Raw genomic sequence first — 11478 nt, forward strand, 5'->3', positions numbered from 1 at the left:
AATCCAGTCCTTTAGTACATGTGAATCCTTTTATTGACGAGAATGATGTGATCCGAATGAGTGGTAGACTTGAGGCAGCAGAGTGGCTCTCGTATGATGCGAGAAACCCTGTGATACTCCCAAGAGATAGTAGGATAACTTACTTAATATTGGACTGGTACCATCGACAACATCGTCATGCTAACAATGAGACTGTAGTCAATGAAGTGCGCCAAAGATTTTATGTGGCAAGACTAAGAGTTCAAATACAGACCCTCTCGAGAAAAACATGCATGTGGTGTAAGGTTTACAAAGCTCGTCCGGTCGCTCCTCAGATGGCCCCTCTGCCTAAAGTTCGAGTAACTCCAAACGTTCGCCCATTTTCATTCACTGGTATCGACTACTTTGGGCCGTACTATATAAAAATTGGCAGGGCTGTTGCCAAACGATGGGTTGTCCTTTTCACCTGCCTCACCGTAAGGGCCATTCACCTAGAGATCGCTGCCTCTCTCTCGACTGACTCCTGCAAAAAGGCTATCCGACGTTTCATCGCACGTAGAGGCGCTCCAGAAGAAATTTACACGGATCATGGAACGAACTTCAAAGGAGCTAGCCGCGAACTTAAAGCAGAACTTTCTAAGTTAAATGGTGAGTTGGGAACTTCATTCACTGATGCAGTGACTCAATGGTATTTTAACCCCCCAGCAGCACCTCACATGGGTGGTTGCTGGGAGAGAATGGTCAGATCTGTTAAGACGGCTCTTGAGACCATCCCAATTGCTGACAAATTAGACGAGGAATCGTTGGCGACTGTTCTTGCAGAAGCAGAACATATGATAAATTCGCGACCACTCACTTTCATTCCATTAAGATCCACCGAAGAAGAATCATTAACGCCAAATCATTTTTTGATGCTAAGTTCGAAAGGGGTGCATCAAGGCACAAAGATAACAAATCCGGGTAATTCACTCAGAACCAGTTGGGAATATATTCAAAGGGTCCTACAAGAATTTTGGAGACGATGGGTGGTTGCTTATCTTCCTACAATTGCAAGACGAACTAAATGGTTCGATGATATTCGTCCTATACAAAACGGTGAACTTGTGATCATTGTGGATGAGCGTATTCGAAACCGGTGGTTGAGGGGGCGTGTATTGAAAACATATCCGGGTAAAGATGGTGTAACAAGACGTGCAGATGTGCAAACAGCGGATGGTATCTTCAGCAGACCAGTCACCAAATTAGCGCTTCTGGACGTAGGAACCGAGCATGACGCCGAACCGGAAATTCTAGCGACATGAGGGGGAGGATGTTGCGCGCAATTAGCAACACTGGTCTTTGCTATAAACTCAGCGATCTCCAAACTGCCACCGTGGCCGATAAAAATTAAGTCTCTCGTGTCGATCATTACTCATCATATTTAGAAGCAGGATTTCTACACGTTGTGTAAAACACTTAAAAGTAATTTGTAAAATATATATTCCATTTCCACTTGCCAACTAATGAATTTATAGTTTTAGAGAAATTTGCTTACTAATATTGTATTCTGTTCGTGAATTAAATAAAATCAGAAAGGATATTATGTAAGTTAGAATCGAAATATTCAGATAACCTATATTTATAACAATAAAAAATAATTACAGCTTTGAGCTTAATTCTACCGGAAAAAACGGAGTAATTTGCTGAAGGATTCCGAAACTGATTCTCACGAACAAATATAAAAATTTATAAGGTAACATAAAATGTTGCTAAACATTTAAATACATAAGTTTTTTTTTCAATTTACCGATTTTCTAGGTTTAATCAAATCCCTAGGAAGGCCCCGTGTTTCTAGGTTTACCCAAAGCTAGGGACAATCCCCTAGCCCAGTCCGCAACGCGAAGCGTAGGGACCATATTTTATTTTAGTTCGAACGCGAAGCGTGAGTAGGCTTCCTTCAAATTTTTATCCATCATTTTATGCCAAACGGCCATTATGCCAAACGGCCATTATGCCAAATGACCATTATGCCAAACGGCCATTATGCCAAACGACTTTATGCCAAACGGCTTTATGCCAAATGACTTTGTGCCAATCGGTATACAATCATTTGTATACAAATCGATCGATGCACACTCTGGAATCGATATTGCGTACTGTTGGAAGAATATTTCAACAAACGAAAACGATTGTCCAGTATTGTCATGACTGCAGTGACACAATTATGAATGGGGATAATAATTTTATCATCGAAACATCCTGGCCAACGTCAAGAAAACCGAAAAAAATTACTAGAATTTGTCAGAACAAAAGACTTACTGAGTTAAATCTGATGTACATTAGTATTATCAAATCTTATAATGTAATTATTATTATTAATTCTCTATAAAAATGAAAACAACAAACAAACAATTTATTATCGTGCATGGGTCACCCTATTAGCATTGCGTGGTACTAGACAAAATTATTATCATATTCTACTACTACCTAATACAAAAACTCCTTTTTTACTCGGGTCACCAAAGTCACAACATTGCTACCTAACCTCAATTCGTCCTCTCATAACAAAAATTCCTCTGAGCCATGTGTCGCACATTAGTTCGCTGTTGAAAAAATACCTTTATTCCGTGAATTATTCTCAATTTTGCAGTGAAACCGATCGCCAATCATGGGTATCGAAACCATCCACAAACCGGGTGCTTTGAAGCAAACCAACAAGTCGCACAAACATGGAAAACACTCGTCCAAACGGTCACTGGATCGCGTGGCTAAAGGTTTGTTTATGCTGGATTTGAATGATTAATTTTCATGTAAAACAAAGCCTTGTTTCGGGAATAGTTGAGTGAATATACTTTTAAGCAAGTTTTAAGGTTTCTTTTGTTCGTTTCAACAGGAAAAACCAATCTGAAAGCGGCTACCAGAAAATCGCATCGGGAATTGGGCCGGGAAGAGCGACGTCATCAGGCAAACCAGATACGGAAAAATAAACGACAGGAAGCGATAGCCCTCAAACGGGCCATCGGTGGTGCAACAGCGGCCCCATTTCTGACCTGTGTAGTTCCGTTGCACGCCAATGTTGACCCGAATTCGGCACTGGCCATCATCGAGGGCTGCGATGAGGAGATTGCCTTGCAGAAGGCTTCCGACCGGATCCGTTACATGAAGTAAATTTCTGTCGTGATCGAAATTTTATATTGTTTCATAATTTTTTTTTCCCGTAGCGTTCCCCGATTTCGGCAACGATTCTCGTTTCTGTGTCCAGAGCACGGTCATGGTAGCGAAATATCGATGCTAGATGCCCTCAAAGTTAGCGATTCGACGCTTCTGTTGCTATCGGCCACCGAAGTAGAGGAGGACATCATTGATAATCAGGGAGCCAAGATTCTGAATATGGCATTGCGTCAGGGTCTTCCGACGCCAATAGTTTGCCTGATGGATCTCGAATCGATAGCCCCGAAAAAACGTGGCCAAGTGAAAGCTGCTGTTCAAAAATCGATTTCAAGTGTGCTCCCTGATGAGAAGATTATGACGCTGGATTCGTCGACAGATGGACTAAATCTTCTACGCCGGATTGGCGGACAAAAAAGAAGAGTCCTGCACAACAAAGCTAACCGTCCTCATCTGTATGGCGAGCGAATAGAATATGTTCCGGGCGCAGATAGTGTGGGAACTCTCAAAGTAACCGGATTTTTACGTGGTATTCCACTCTCGGTCAACCAGTTGGTTCACATACCAGGATTGGGAGATTTCCAACTATCGGAAGTTTACGGTTTAGAGGATCCCTACAAGCCACGCAAAAATGATGAAGAAATGATTTCTGGAGAAGCAAAACTTTTGGCTAAAGCTGATCCCGAGAAACAAACAAGCTTGCAGCGGGAAAACGTTCCGGATGAAATGGACGCTGAACAAACGTGGCCAACGGAAGCTGAAATAGCTGCTTCAAGGAATGAGAATAAGAAAAAGCTTATCAAGCGAATTCCTAAGGGTAAGAGTTAATTGAAGGTAATTGAGGGTTGAAGTATGTTTTAATTTTTTGGTTTTTAGGTATGAGTGATTATCAGGCTTGTTGGATTCCCGACATTGAGGAAGTTTCGGAAAAAGAGGACGATGACGATGAAGACGATGAGGATAGCGAGGGAGATGATGAAGAGGAAGATTACATGTCCTGTGAGTCAGATTCGGAGAGCAAAGTTGGCGAACAGGAAGAGGATCAGGACGAGGAAGAATTCGATGAAGTGAGCGTTTCTGATGGACCGATTCCAGCCGATAAGTACGATAAAGAAATGGATTTGGAGGAGGATAAGAAGACTTTGGCAAAAATACAAGCTGCCAAAGATGATGCCGTTTTCCCGGATGAAATTGACACTCCCGCAAATATACCGGCCAGAGAAAGGTTCCGCAAATATCGAGGGCTGGAATCATTTCGAAGCTCTGCCTGGGATGTCAAAGAGAATCTTCCATTCGATTACGCTAAAATTTATCAGTTTAAAAACTTCGATCGAACAAAGCGAAGAGTCATCAAACAATCCCAAGAAGAAATGGATGATGTTATACTGCCTGGATGGTTTATTACATTATGTGTCAAAAATGTATCCCAAGATCTGTGGAATGCGTTCAATTCAGCTGGCATGTCTAATACAGTAATAGTTTACGGTATGCTGCCACACGAACATCAGATGACTGTAATGAATGTTTGCCTCAAACGCACACCTAATTCAACAATACCCATAAAATCCAAAGAGCGTCTGATAGTCCAGTGCGGTTATCGCCGCTTCATAGTGAATCCCGTTTTCAGTCAGCACACGAACGGCGATAAACACAAATACGAACGATTCTTCCGGCCTGGTTCAACCATAGTGGCCACATTCTTTGCCCCGATCCAGTTTCCTCCGGCACCAGTTGTTTGCTTCCGGGAAAATCCAGATACTTCTCTGGGAATGGTAGCTTCTGGTAGTGTAATTGATTGCAATCCGGATCGTGTTGTGCTGAAACGCGTTGTGCTAAGTGGCCATCCATTTAAAATTCATCGCAGATCGGCCGTTATTCGGTTCATGTTTTTCAATCCCGATGACATCGAATACTTCAAACCGTGCAAGCTGAGAACCAAACTGGGCCGATCTGGTCATATTCGAGAATCGTTGGGTAATAACAGCAGTAACTTGTTTCCGAGAGTACAATCTAATAATCTTTTTTTTTCTAACAGGAACTCACGGTCACATGAAGTGTGTATTTGATGCGCAACTGAAGTCACACGACACGGTCATGTTGTATCTGTACAAACGGGTCTTCCCCAAATGGACGTACGAGGACTGTGTGGTGTCCTGCCCAGGAGGATCAAGTGCCGGCACAGCCGACGACCCAATGCAGGAGTAATTTTGTAAGGTAATTGTTTCAATTACATAAGATGAAGTTTTATTGAAGTTCATATAACTTATGTTATAAACGTTTAATTGGAAGAACTGAGTCGTTTTCGAAATAGAACAAAAGAAATTGTTTCCTTGAAGATAATTCGATGCTTTATGAGAAAAATTAGTATTTTAATAGGTCTACAATTGAATTTAAGTAGAGGTGTGGTAGCTTAAACAATATTTATTCAACAAGACTATTCCATCCCTTTAGACGTAATTACGTCCATTCATGTGGAACATTTCTATTGGTAATATTTATTTTTGGGAAAAAATAAGTAAATAATTAATATTGGAGAAACCCGTTTTATTCTACTATCTACTATCTAGTACACTTTCTAGCACTCAGCTCTTCTTTGTGCCAGTGCTGGTTAAGAAACTCCGTAATCATCGGTGCCACTTTGTGTGGTTCGGTCAGATGCAAGTGATGTGTACTGTCGACGAACTCGAGTCGAAAGTTGGGATTGTTTCTCTTCACTACTTCGACCACTTCGTCAAAGTACTTCTTATCCTCGTAGTACGGCGAATGAAGGGCCTTGATGAACATGTAGGGCATCATCAACCGTTTTGCGAGGGCCACACATGTCTCCTGGCTCCAGCCCAACGGGAAACTATATTTGAGACGACTGTCGCGAGAGAAATAGTATTTGTCGGGTTCTGTGGCAGATTTCAGTATGTTTCGATGCAACAGATACGGGGCAGTTTCTTTGGTAACCGATTGGTTGGTGGCTTTGCATAATCTTTCGACCAGCTCTTCGAAAGTGTAACAAGGCGGTTTACTTTTTTCGCGGTTCCTAACATCTGCCAACAGCCACTGGGGAATGCGTCTCTCCAAACGAGGTCCAACTTTTTCTGTTTCCAGAATGTGAGGTTTGAGAGCATCTATACCCACGTACAGATCAACATTATCCGGGAACACGGATGAGAACACAAAGCTTATGATGGAACCCATAGAATGGGCCATCAGTGAAATTTTCTTCCAACGATATATCATCATGATTCGGGTAAGCAAGTTAACGCTATCCATAGTGTTGTAGGACATTCCATCGGGAATTCGAGACGACAAACCGTGACCTGGTAAGTCCAGAGCCAATACGCTTATGTGAGGCGGAAGCAAAGGAATCAGCTTATCGAAAGTGCCTGCGTTGTCCTGCCATCCGTGCAAAGCCACAATGGGACGCACCTCCTTCGGTCCCCACCATTTGCCAGCTATTTCTCCATACGGCACCGGTATGCGTACTTCCTCGACCTGTGTAGATTAAGATTTATATATTCGGTTCAATAGCACTAATGACTAAGCAATTTTCCGTGTTACCTCACGTTCTCCAGTAGGTGTTCCAATCGAGGCAGTATTTGGGAGAGAGGTAATTGTACAGGTCCTTCGGAACACTCGGTTTACTAGGGGTGATTTCGCCAGCAGTCTCGACATTATGGCAAAAAAGGATACAACTCGTAGCACGCCAGGAACAAATACTTATTTTAAAAGAAAAAAAACTAGCAAATTTAATGTGCGTAACCACTTTTACCAGCTTGAATGAACCAGAATGTGACAGATCCGAAACACCACCGTCTTATCTATAAATCACTTTATCATGCAGTGCGTGAGATTGTTCGTTGATATTTTCTACTATTAAAGCAATACACTATTGATTATGTAGTTAAAGTTGGTTGAATAACCCGCTTGATGAAATACGAATCAATATATTAACGGTATGTGTAGTAAAGCTAGCTGTAAACAAGTACAAGTATTGATTGATAATTTTTTTGACAGCTGATTTTGTTTACATAGCTTTTGCAAATGAACACTTGATTTGATGGTGTACGTTTGTTTGACCACCACGTGTTCCGGACGAATTGTGTATAATGAACATCAGAGCTTCGTAGGTTCAAAAAATAAGATTTGGTGACTTTTGTTCAATTTCTTTCTATTAAACTCGAACGTTGTCGGAAGATGTTGCAATTTCTATCTCATAGTACCTATGAGAAATATAAAACAACTTATAAAATTATCTTTAAAACTGTTTCTCGAAACTGCAATGAACTTTCCTTATTCAGCCTACATATACTAGAACACTTAAGGCCATCCCGTTAGTCGGGATGAATAAGCCACAGAAGCTTAAAATCCCTTGAGAAAAAAAAAAAAAAAAAAGCCATCCCGTTAGTATACGTTCGACAATCGCCGAGTTAAGAAGCTCTTCTAGTTAGATGAAATTTATGAGCATAATCAACGATACTACCTGGTACTCACCCAATTAGTTCTCGGACCAATTACTCCTAAATCTCGGCCTTAGCGTTTGCAAAATGACTAATGAAAACCTAGCTCAACCAGATCAGCACCCTATGATAAGCTACATCGATTTGTGGGATAGGAACAACAACGTGAGTATTTTTCTGTTTGATTATTCTATCTTCGATCCATTGTTTAATGTTATTACTCATATCACAGGTTACGGAAATAGAGATTCCAGTGGCGTTTGGCAAGATTGCTGGAAAATGGTTCGGACCGAAGAATATTCGACCGATCCTGTGTTTACACGGATGGATGGATAACTGCGGCACTTTTGATCGACTGATTCCATTGCTTCCCAAGGAAGTCAGCTTTTTGGCGATCGATTTCCCGGGACATGGTTACTCGTCACGCATACCAGATGGCATGGCTTATCATCAGATGGATAGTGTATTAATACTGCTGCACATAATGAACGAATATCGGTGGGATAAGATGGCAATGATTGGGCATTCTATGGGAGCAATCATAGCTTTCATGTTCACGTCAATGTTTCCAGATAAGGTGGAGTTTCTGATTGGAATTGATGCCCTTAAACCGCAGTCATATTACCCGAAAAGATTTCTTTCTTGGGCTCCTGTGATGGCCAATAAGTTGCTTGAGGCCGATAAAAGGAATCGTGAAAGATCGGAACCACCAGCCTACACGTATGAGGACATGCTGGATCGTTTGTTTGAAGGAACCATGGAATCTGTAACGAGAGAAACTGGTCCATATTTACTGCAAAGAAATATCAAACCGTCCAAAAAATTTCCCGGCAAATATTATTTTGACCGTGATAACCGAATAAAGTACAACAACATTCCCGGATGGTCGGATAAAGTGAACTACGCCCTGGCAAAGCAAATCAAGGTGCCACAGCTGGTGATCAAGGCCATCGATTCACCCTATCCTGGTTCCAAAGAAGGCTTCGATGAAATGGTCGCCATACTTAAGAAACAAAATTCCATGTTCCGCGTGAAGTATTTGAAAGGTTCCCATCACATTCATTTGACCGATCCGGAATTGGTGGCACCCGTTGTGACAGATTTTCTACGGAAACATTGGGTCAGACAGGTCGATGAGGTTGTTAGCAAATTGTGATTTATCGGAGTATAAGGAATGCATGTTGTAAATTATTTTATTTCTAAATTGGATTAGGTTTACTTTGGATTAAATTATAAAAATATACCAAATGACGAAACTTTTATTCAATTTTTTTCCTGTACTCTTGTTCTATATGCTTTTTTGAGACATTTATTATTAATGTTTATTATTATTTTTTGTTTTTAAAACTTTTTTTTATTAATTAAAATCTTGATAAAAAAAAATGCTTAGAAAGTATTCAAGAATACTCAAACGATATAAATTTGCTTAGATCGTTAGGTTTGAACATTAACTTGAAACCATATTTTTCCTTTCTAAGTATACATTGATTTGTTCAAGTTGTTTAGACATTTTAGATTTACAAAATCTTGAAAATCTCATTCAAGCAGCAACTTTGTTTCCCATAAAAATGAACTTGGCCATGACGCATAAACCTCTCGTATCCCTCGACCATAACCGAATGTATTTAGAAATCGACCATATAGTGGTAGTTTCTAGTTCATTCGAAACCTTACTCCCCTTACTAACACAAGTGACCAAAGTGACTTGTATTTTGTTGCTTGATTTACAATCCGCATATTACTGATAAGAACTGATATGCCTGTAGGCTTCAGATTTGCAATATCTGGTTAGTCAAAATTGTCCAATTAATATGGAGGAACAACCAACATCGTTGATTAAACTAGTGGAGCAAAACGATCGTGAACATGGGGTATGTACCAATTAATTATTCGATTGGTTTATTTATCTATCAATCTGACTATGTATTACCATCGTAGGTTCAAGAAGTGCGAATTGCTGTGCCTTTCGGGGAGATCGCCGGAAAATGGTGGGGACCGAAAGACGTCCGTCCGATAATTTGTTTGCATGGTTGGCAGGATAATGCTGGAACATTCGACACACTAATTCCTCTGTTGCCGAAACATATGAGTTTTCTGGCAATCGATTTTCCTGGACACGGATTTTCGTCTAGGATTCCCCACGGTATGAGCTATCAAACCATGGGGTCCATCTCGCTGCTACTGGGCATCATGGAAGAGTACGGCTGGAAAAAGGTATCGTTAATGAGCCACTCGATGGGAGCAGTACTTCAGTTTGTTTTTGCTGCCATTTTCCCGGATAAAGTTGATTTAATGATTTCACTCGATTCATTGAAGCCTCAAATCATGAATGCAGAGTTGGTTGTATCACGTCTTCAGACTAACATTCCCCAGATGATAATAGCTGACCACAGGAATCAAGAAAAATCGGAGCCTCCCTCTTACACCTACTCTGAATTGATCGACAGACTTCACGAGGGTACCTACAAATCTATCAGCCGTGAAACTTGTCCATTTTTACTGCATCGAAACATCAAACCTAGTGTCAAGTTTCCAGAAAAATATTATTTCACTCGGGACAGTCGATTGAAGTACCACATCGGAACACCTTTCTCGCATGAGGTGATCCTCGACATGGCCAAACGAATTAAAATGCCGTTCTTATTCTTGAAGGCTACGCAATCGCCATATTTTGAGGATAAAAAGTATTATCAAGAAGTCGAGGACTTGCTGCGGGCTGGAAACCCATACTTCGAGAAACATATGATCGCAGGACAACACCACGTGCATTTGACTGATCCGGAAAGGGTGGTACCTATCTTGTCCTCGTTTTTGAGCAAGTATTGGCGAGAGGACCGAGATGTGGTTTGCAAGTTATGAAATAATTGCTTACTCGTCAGCAAAACCTAATTAGGGCAGCAGAGTACGTTATACGTTGTGAGTCTTTTTTTTTGTTTCAAGTAAATACCCTAAGGTTTCTAAAAAAAGCGAGCATCTCTATTGCGCTAAACGGATGTATGGGAAAATTTAATAAAAAGAATAAAAACATTCCAAGGACTCGAAGGATTTTGTTTCTTATGCCAGTATCCAGTTTCCCTTCTAAGTACCGCGTTATCCTACATAGGATGTTAGAGGTTTGTACTCAGCTTCCATTGTAGCCTGCTTTCGACAGCTCCACGAAATTGCGCCACCTGCATGCTTGAAAACATAGCCGGTGACTGATCGACTACTATCTGGACCATTTCCCCAATCCGCGTCCCTGTATTCAATGAAACCTTCTTCGGACGAGTTCTCGGAACGGCACACTTAGGGAAGAATGCCACCTAGTGGTAAATTCCTGACACAAAAAAAGAACGGCACACTTTCCATCTGCTTCCTTCCCTCTTCGGTGCTCGGACACATCGCCTTGATCAGCTTCTGGTTCAGATCTACAGAAGTAGCAACAGCATTGCAATCAGCTATGCTGAATCGCTGTAGAAAATTGTTGATGTAGCTGTCCTGGTCAATCATCACTCTGGTCACCCGAATTCCTAGAACTTAACGCTGAGGGTGACGCTGAATCGACAAATCCTTTCGGCTGATCCATATAAATTTCCTCTTCCACCAGATCTCTATCGGCTACACATCTCCCCTCTGCACCAAAAAAAGAATGAAAACATGAAGCGATGCTTCGAAAATCGCTCAAATTTCATGAGGCATACTGTATTACATTCAAAGATTGAAAGAATCATAGCAGTCAATTTTCAATTTCCCTACCAAACCATTTGAACGAAATCATGCGTGCCAACATAGTTTCTATCGATTGATCCTTACGATTGTGAGCTTTGAATTACACTCTATGAACAGATTTGACAGCTGTTTCAGCTGTTTCATTTGACAATGTTTGAGCCATGATGACCAAGGATGTAGAATTTCCAGACCA

The 11478-nt window shown here is 41.1% G+C and overlaps 4 protein-coding genes across 4 annotated transcripts; 3 read left to right on the forward strand and 1 right to left on the reverse strand.

The window, feature by feature from the left end:
* The first annotated feature begins 2505 nt into the window (after nucleotides 1–2505).
* Nucleotides 2506–5417, forward strand: LOC129746438 (pre-rRNA-processing protein TSR1 homolog). The gene is made up of 5 exons (XM_055740087.1): nucleotides 2506–2732; nucleotides 2852–3122; nucleotides 3180–3943; nucleotides 4003–5100; nucleotides 5162–5417. Exons 1-5 carry the CDS (start codon nucleotides 2627–2629, stop codon nucleotides 5329–5331), a joined length of 2409 nt encoding a protein of 802 aa, XP_055596062.1. The 5' UTR covers nucleotides 2506–2626; the 3' UTR covers nucleotides 5332–5417.
* Nucleotides 5418–5440: 23 nt separating this feature from the next.
* Nucleotides 5441–7425, reverse strand: LOC129746439 (probable serine hydrolase). The gene is made up of 2 exons (XM_055740088.1): nucleotides 6679–7425; nucleotides 5441–6612 (listed from the first exon to the last, which is right to left on the reverse strand). The coding sequence occupies exons 1-2, from the start codon at nucleotides 6790–6792 to the stop codon at nucleotides 5686–5688; spliced, it is 1041 nt and encodes a 346-aa protein (XP_055596063.1). The 5' UTR covers nucleotides 6793–7425; the 3' UTR covers nucleotides 5441–5685.
* Nucleotides 7284–8867, forward strand: LOC129746440 (probable serine hydrolase). The gene is made up of 2 exons (XM_055740089.1): nucleotides 7284–7742; nucleotides 7810–8867. The coding sequence occupies exons 1-2, from the start codon at nucleotides 7665–7667 to the stop codon at nucleotides 8731–8733; spliced, it is 1002 nt and encodes a 333-aa protein (XP_055596064.1). The 5' UTR covers nucleotides 7284–7664; the 3' UTR covers nucleotides 8734–8867.
* A 198-nt stretch (nucleotides 8868–9065) lies between these two features.
* Nucleotides 9066–10624, forward strand: LOC129746441 (probable serine hydrolase). Its single transcript, XM_055740090.1, has 2 exons — nucleotides 9066–9448; nucleotides 9516–10624. Exons 1-2 carry the CDS (start codon nucleotides 9389–9391, stop codon nucleotides 10434–10436), a joined length of 981 nt encoding a protein of 326 aa, XP_055596065.1. The 5' UTR covers nucleotides 9066–9388; the 3' UTR covers nucleotides 10437–10624.
* The last annotated feature ends 854 nt before the right edge of the window (nucleotides 10625–11478 follow it).

Source organism: Uranotaenia lowii, chromosome 2 (genome assembly GCF_029784155.1).
Source record: "Uranotaenia lowii strain MFRU-FL chromosome 2, ASM2978415v1, whole genome shotgun sequence".
In the NCBI taxonomy this organism is placed as follows: Eukaryota; Metazoa; Arthropoda; class Insecta; order Diptera; family Culicidae; genus Uranotaenia; species Uranotaenia lowii.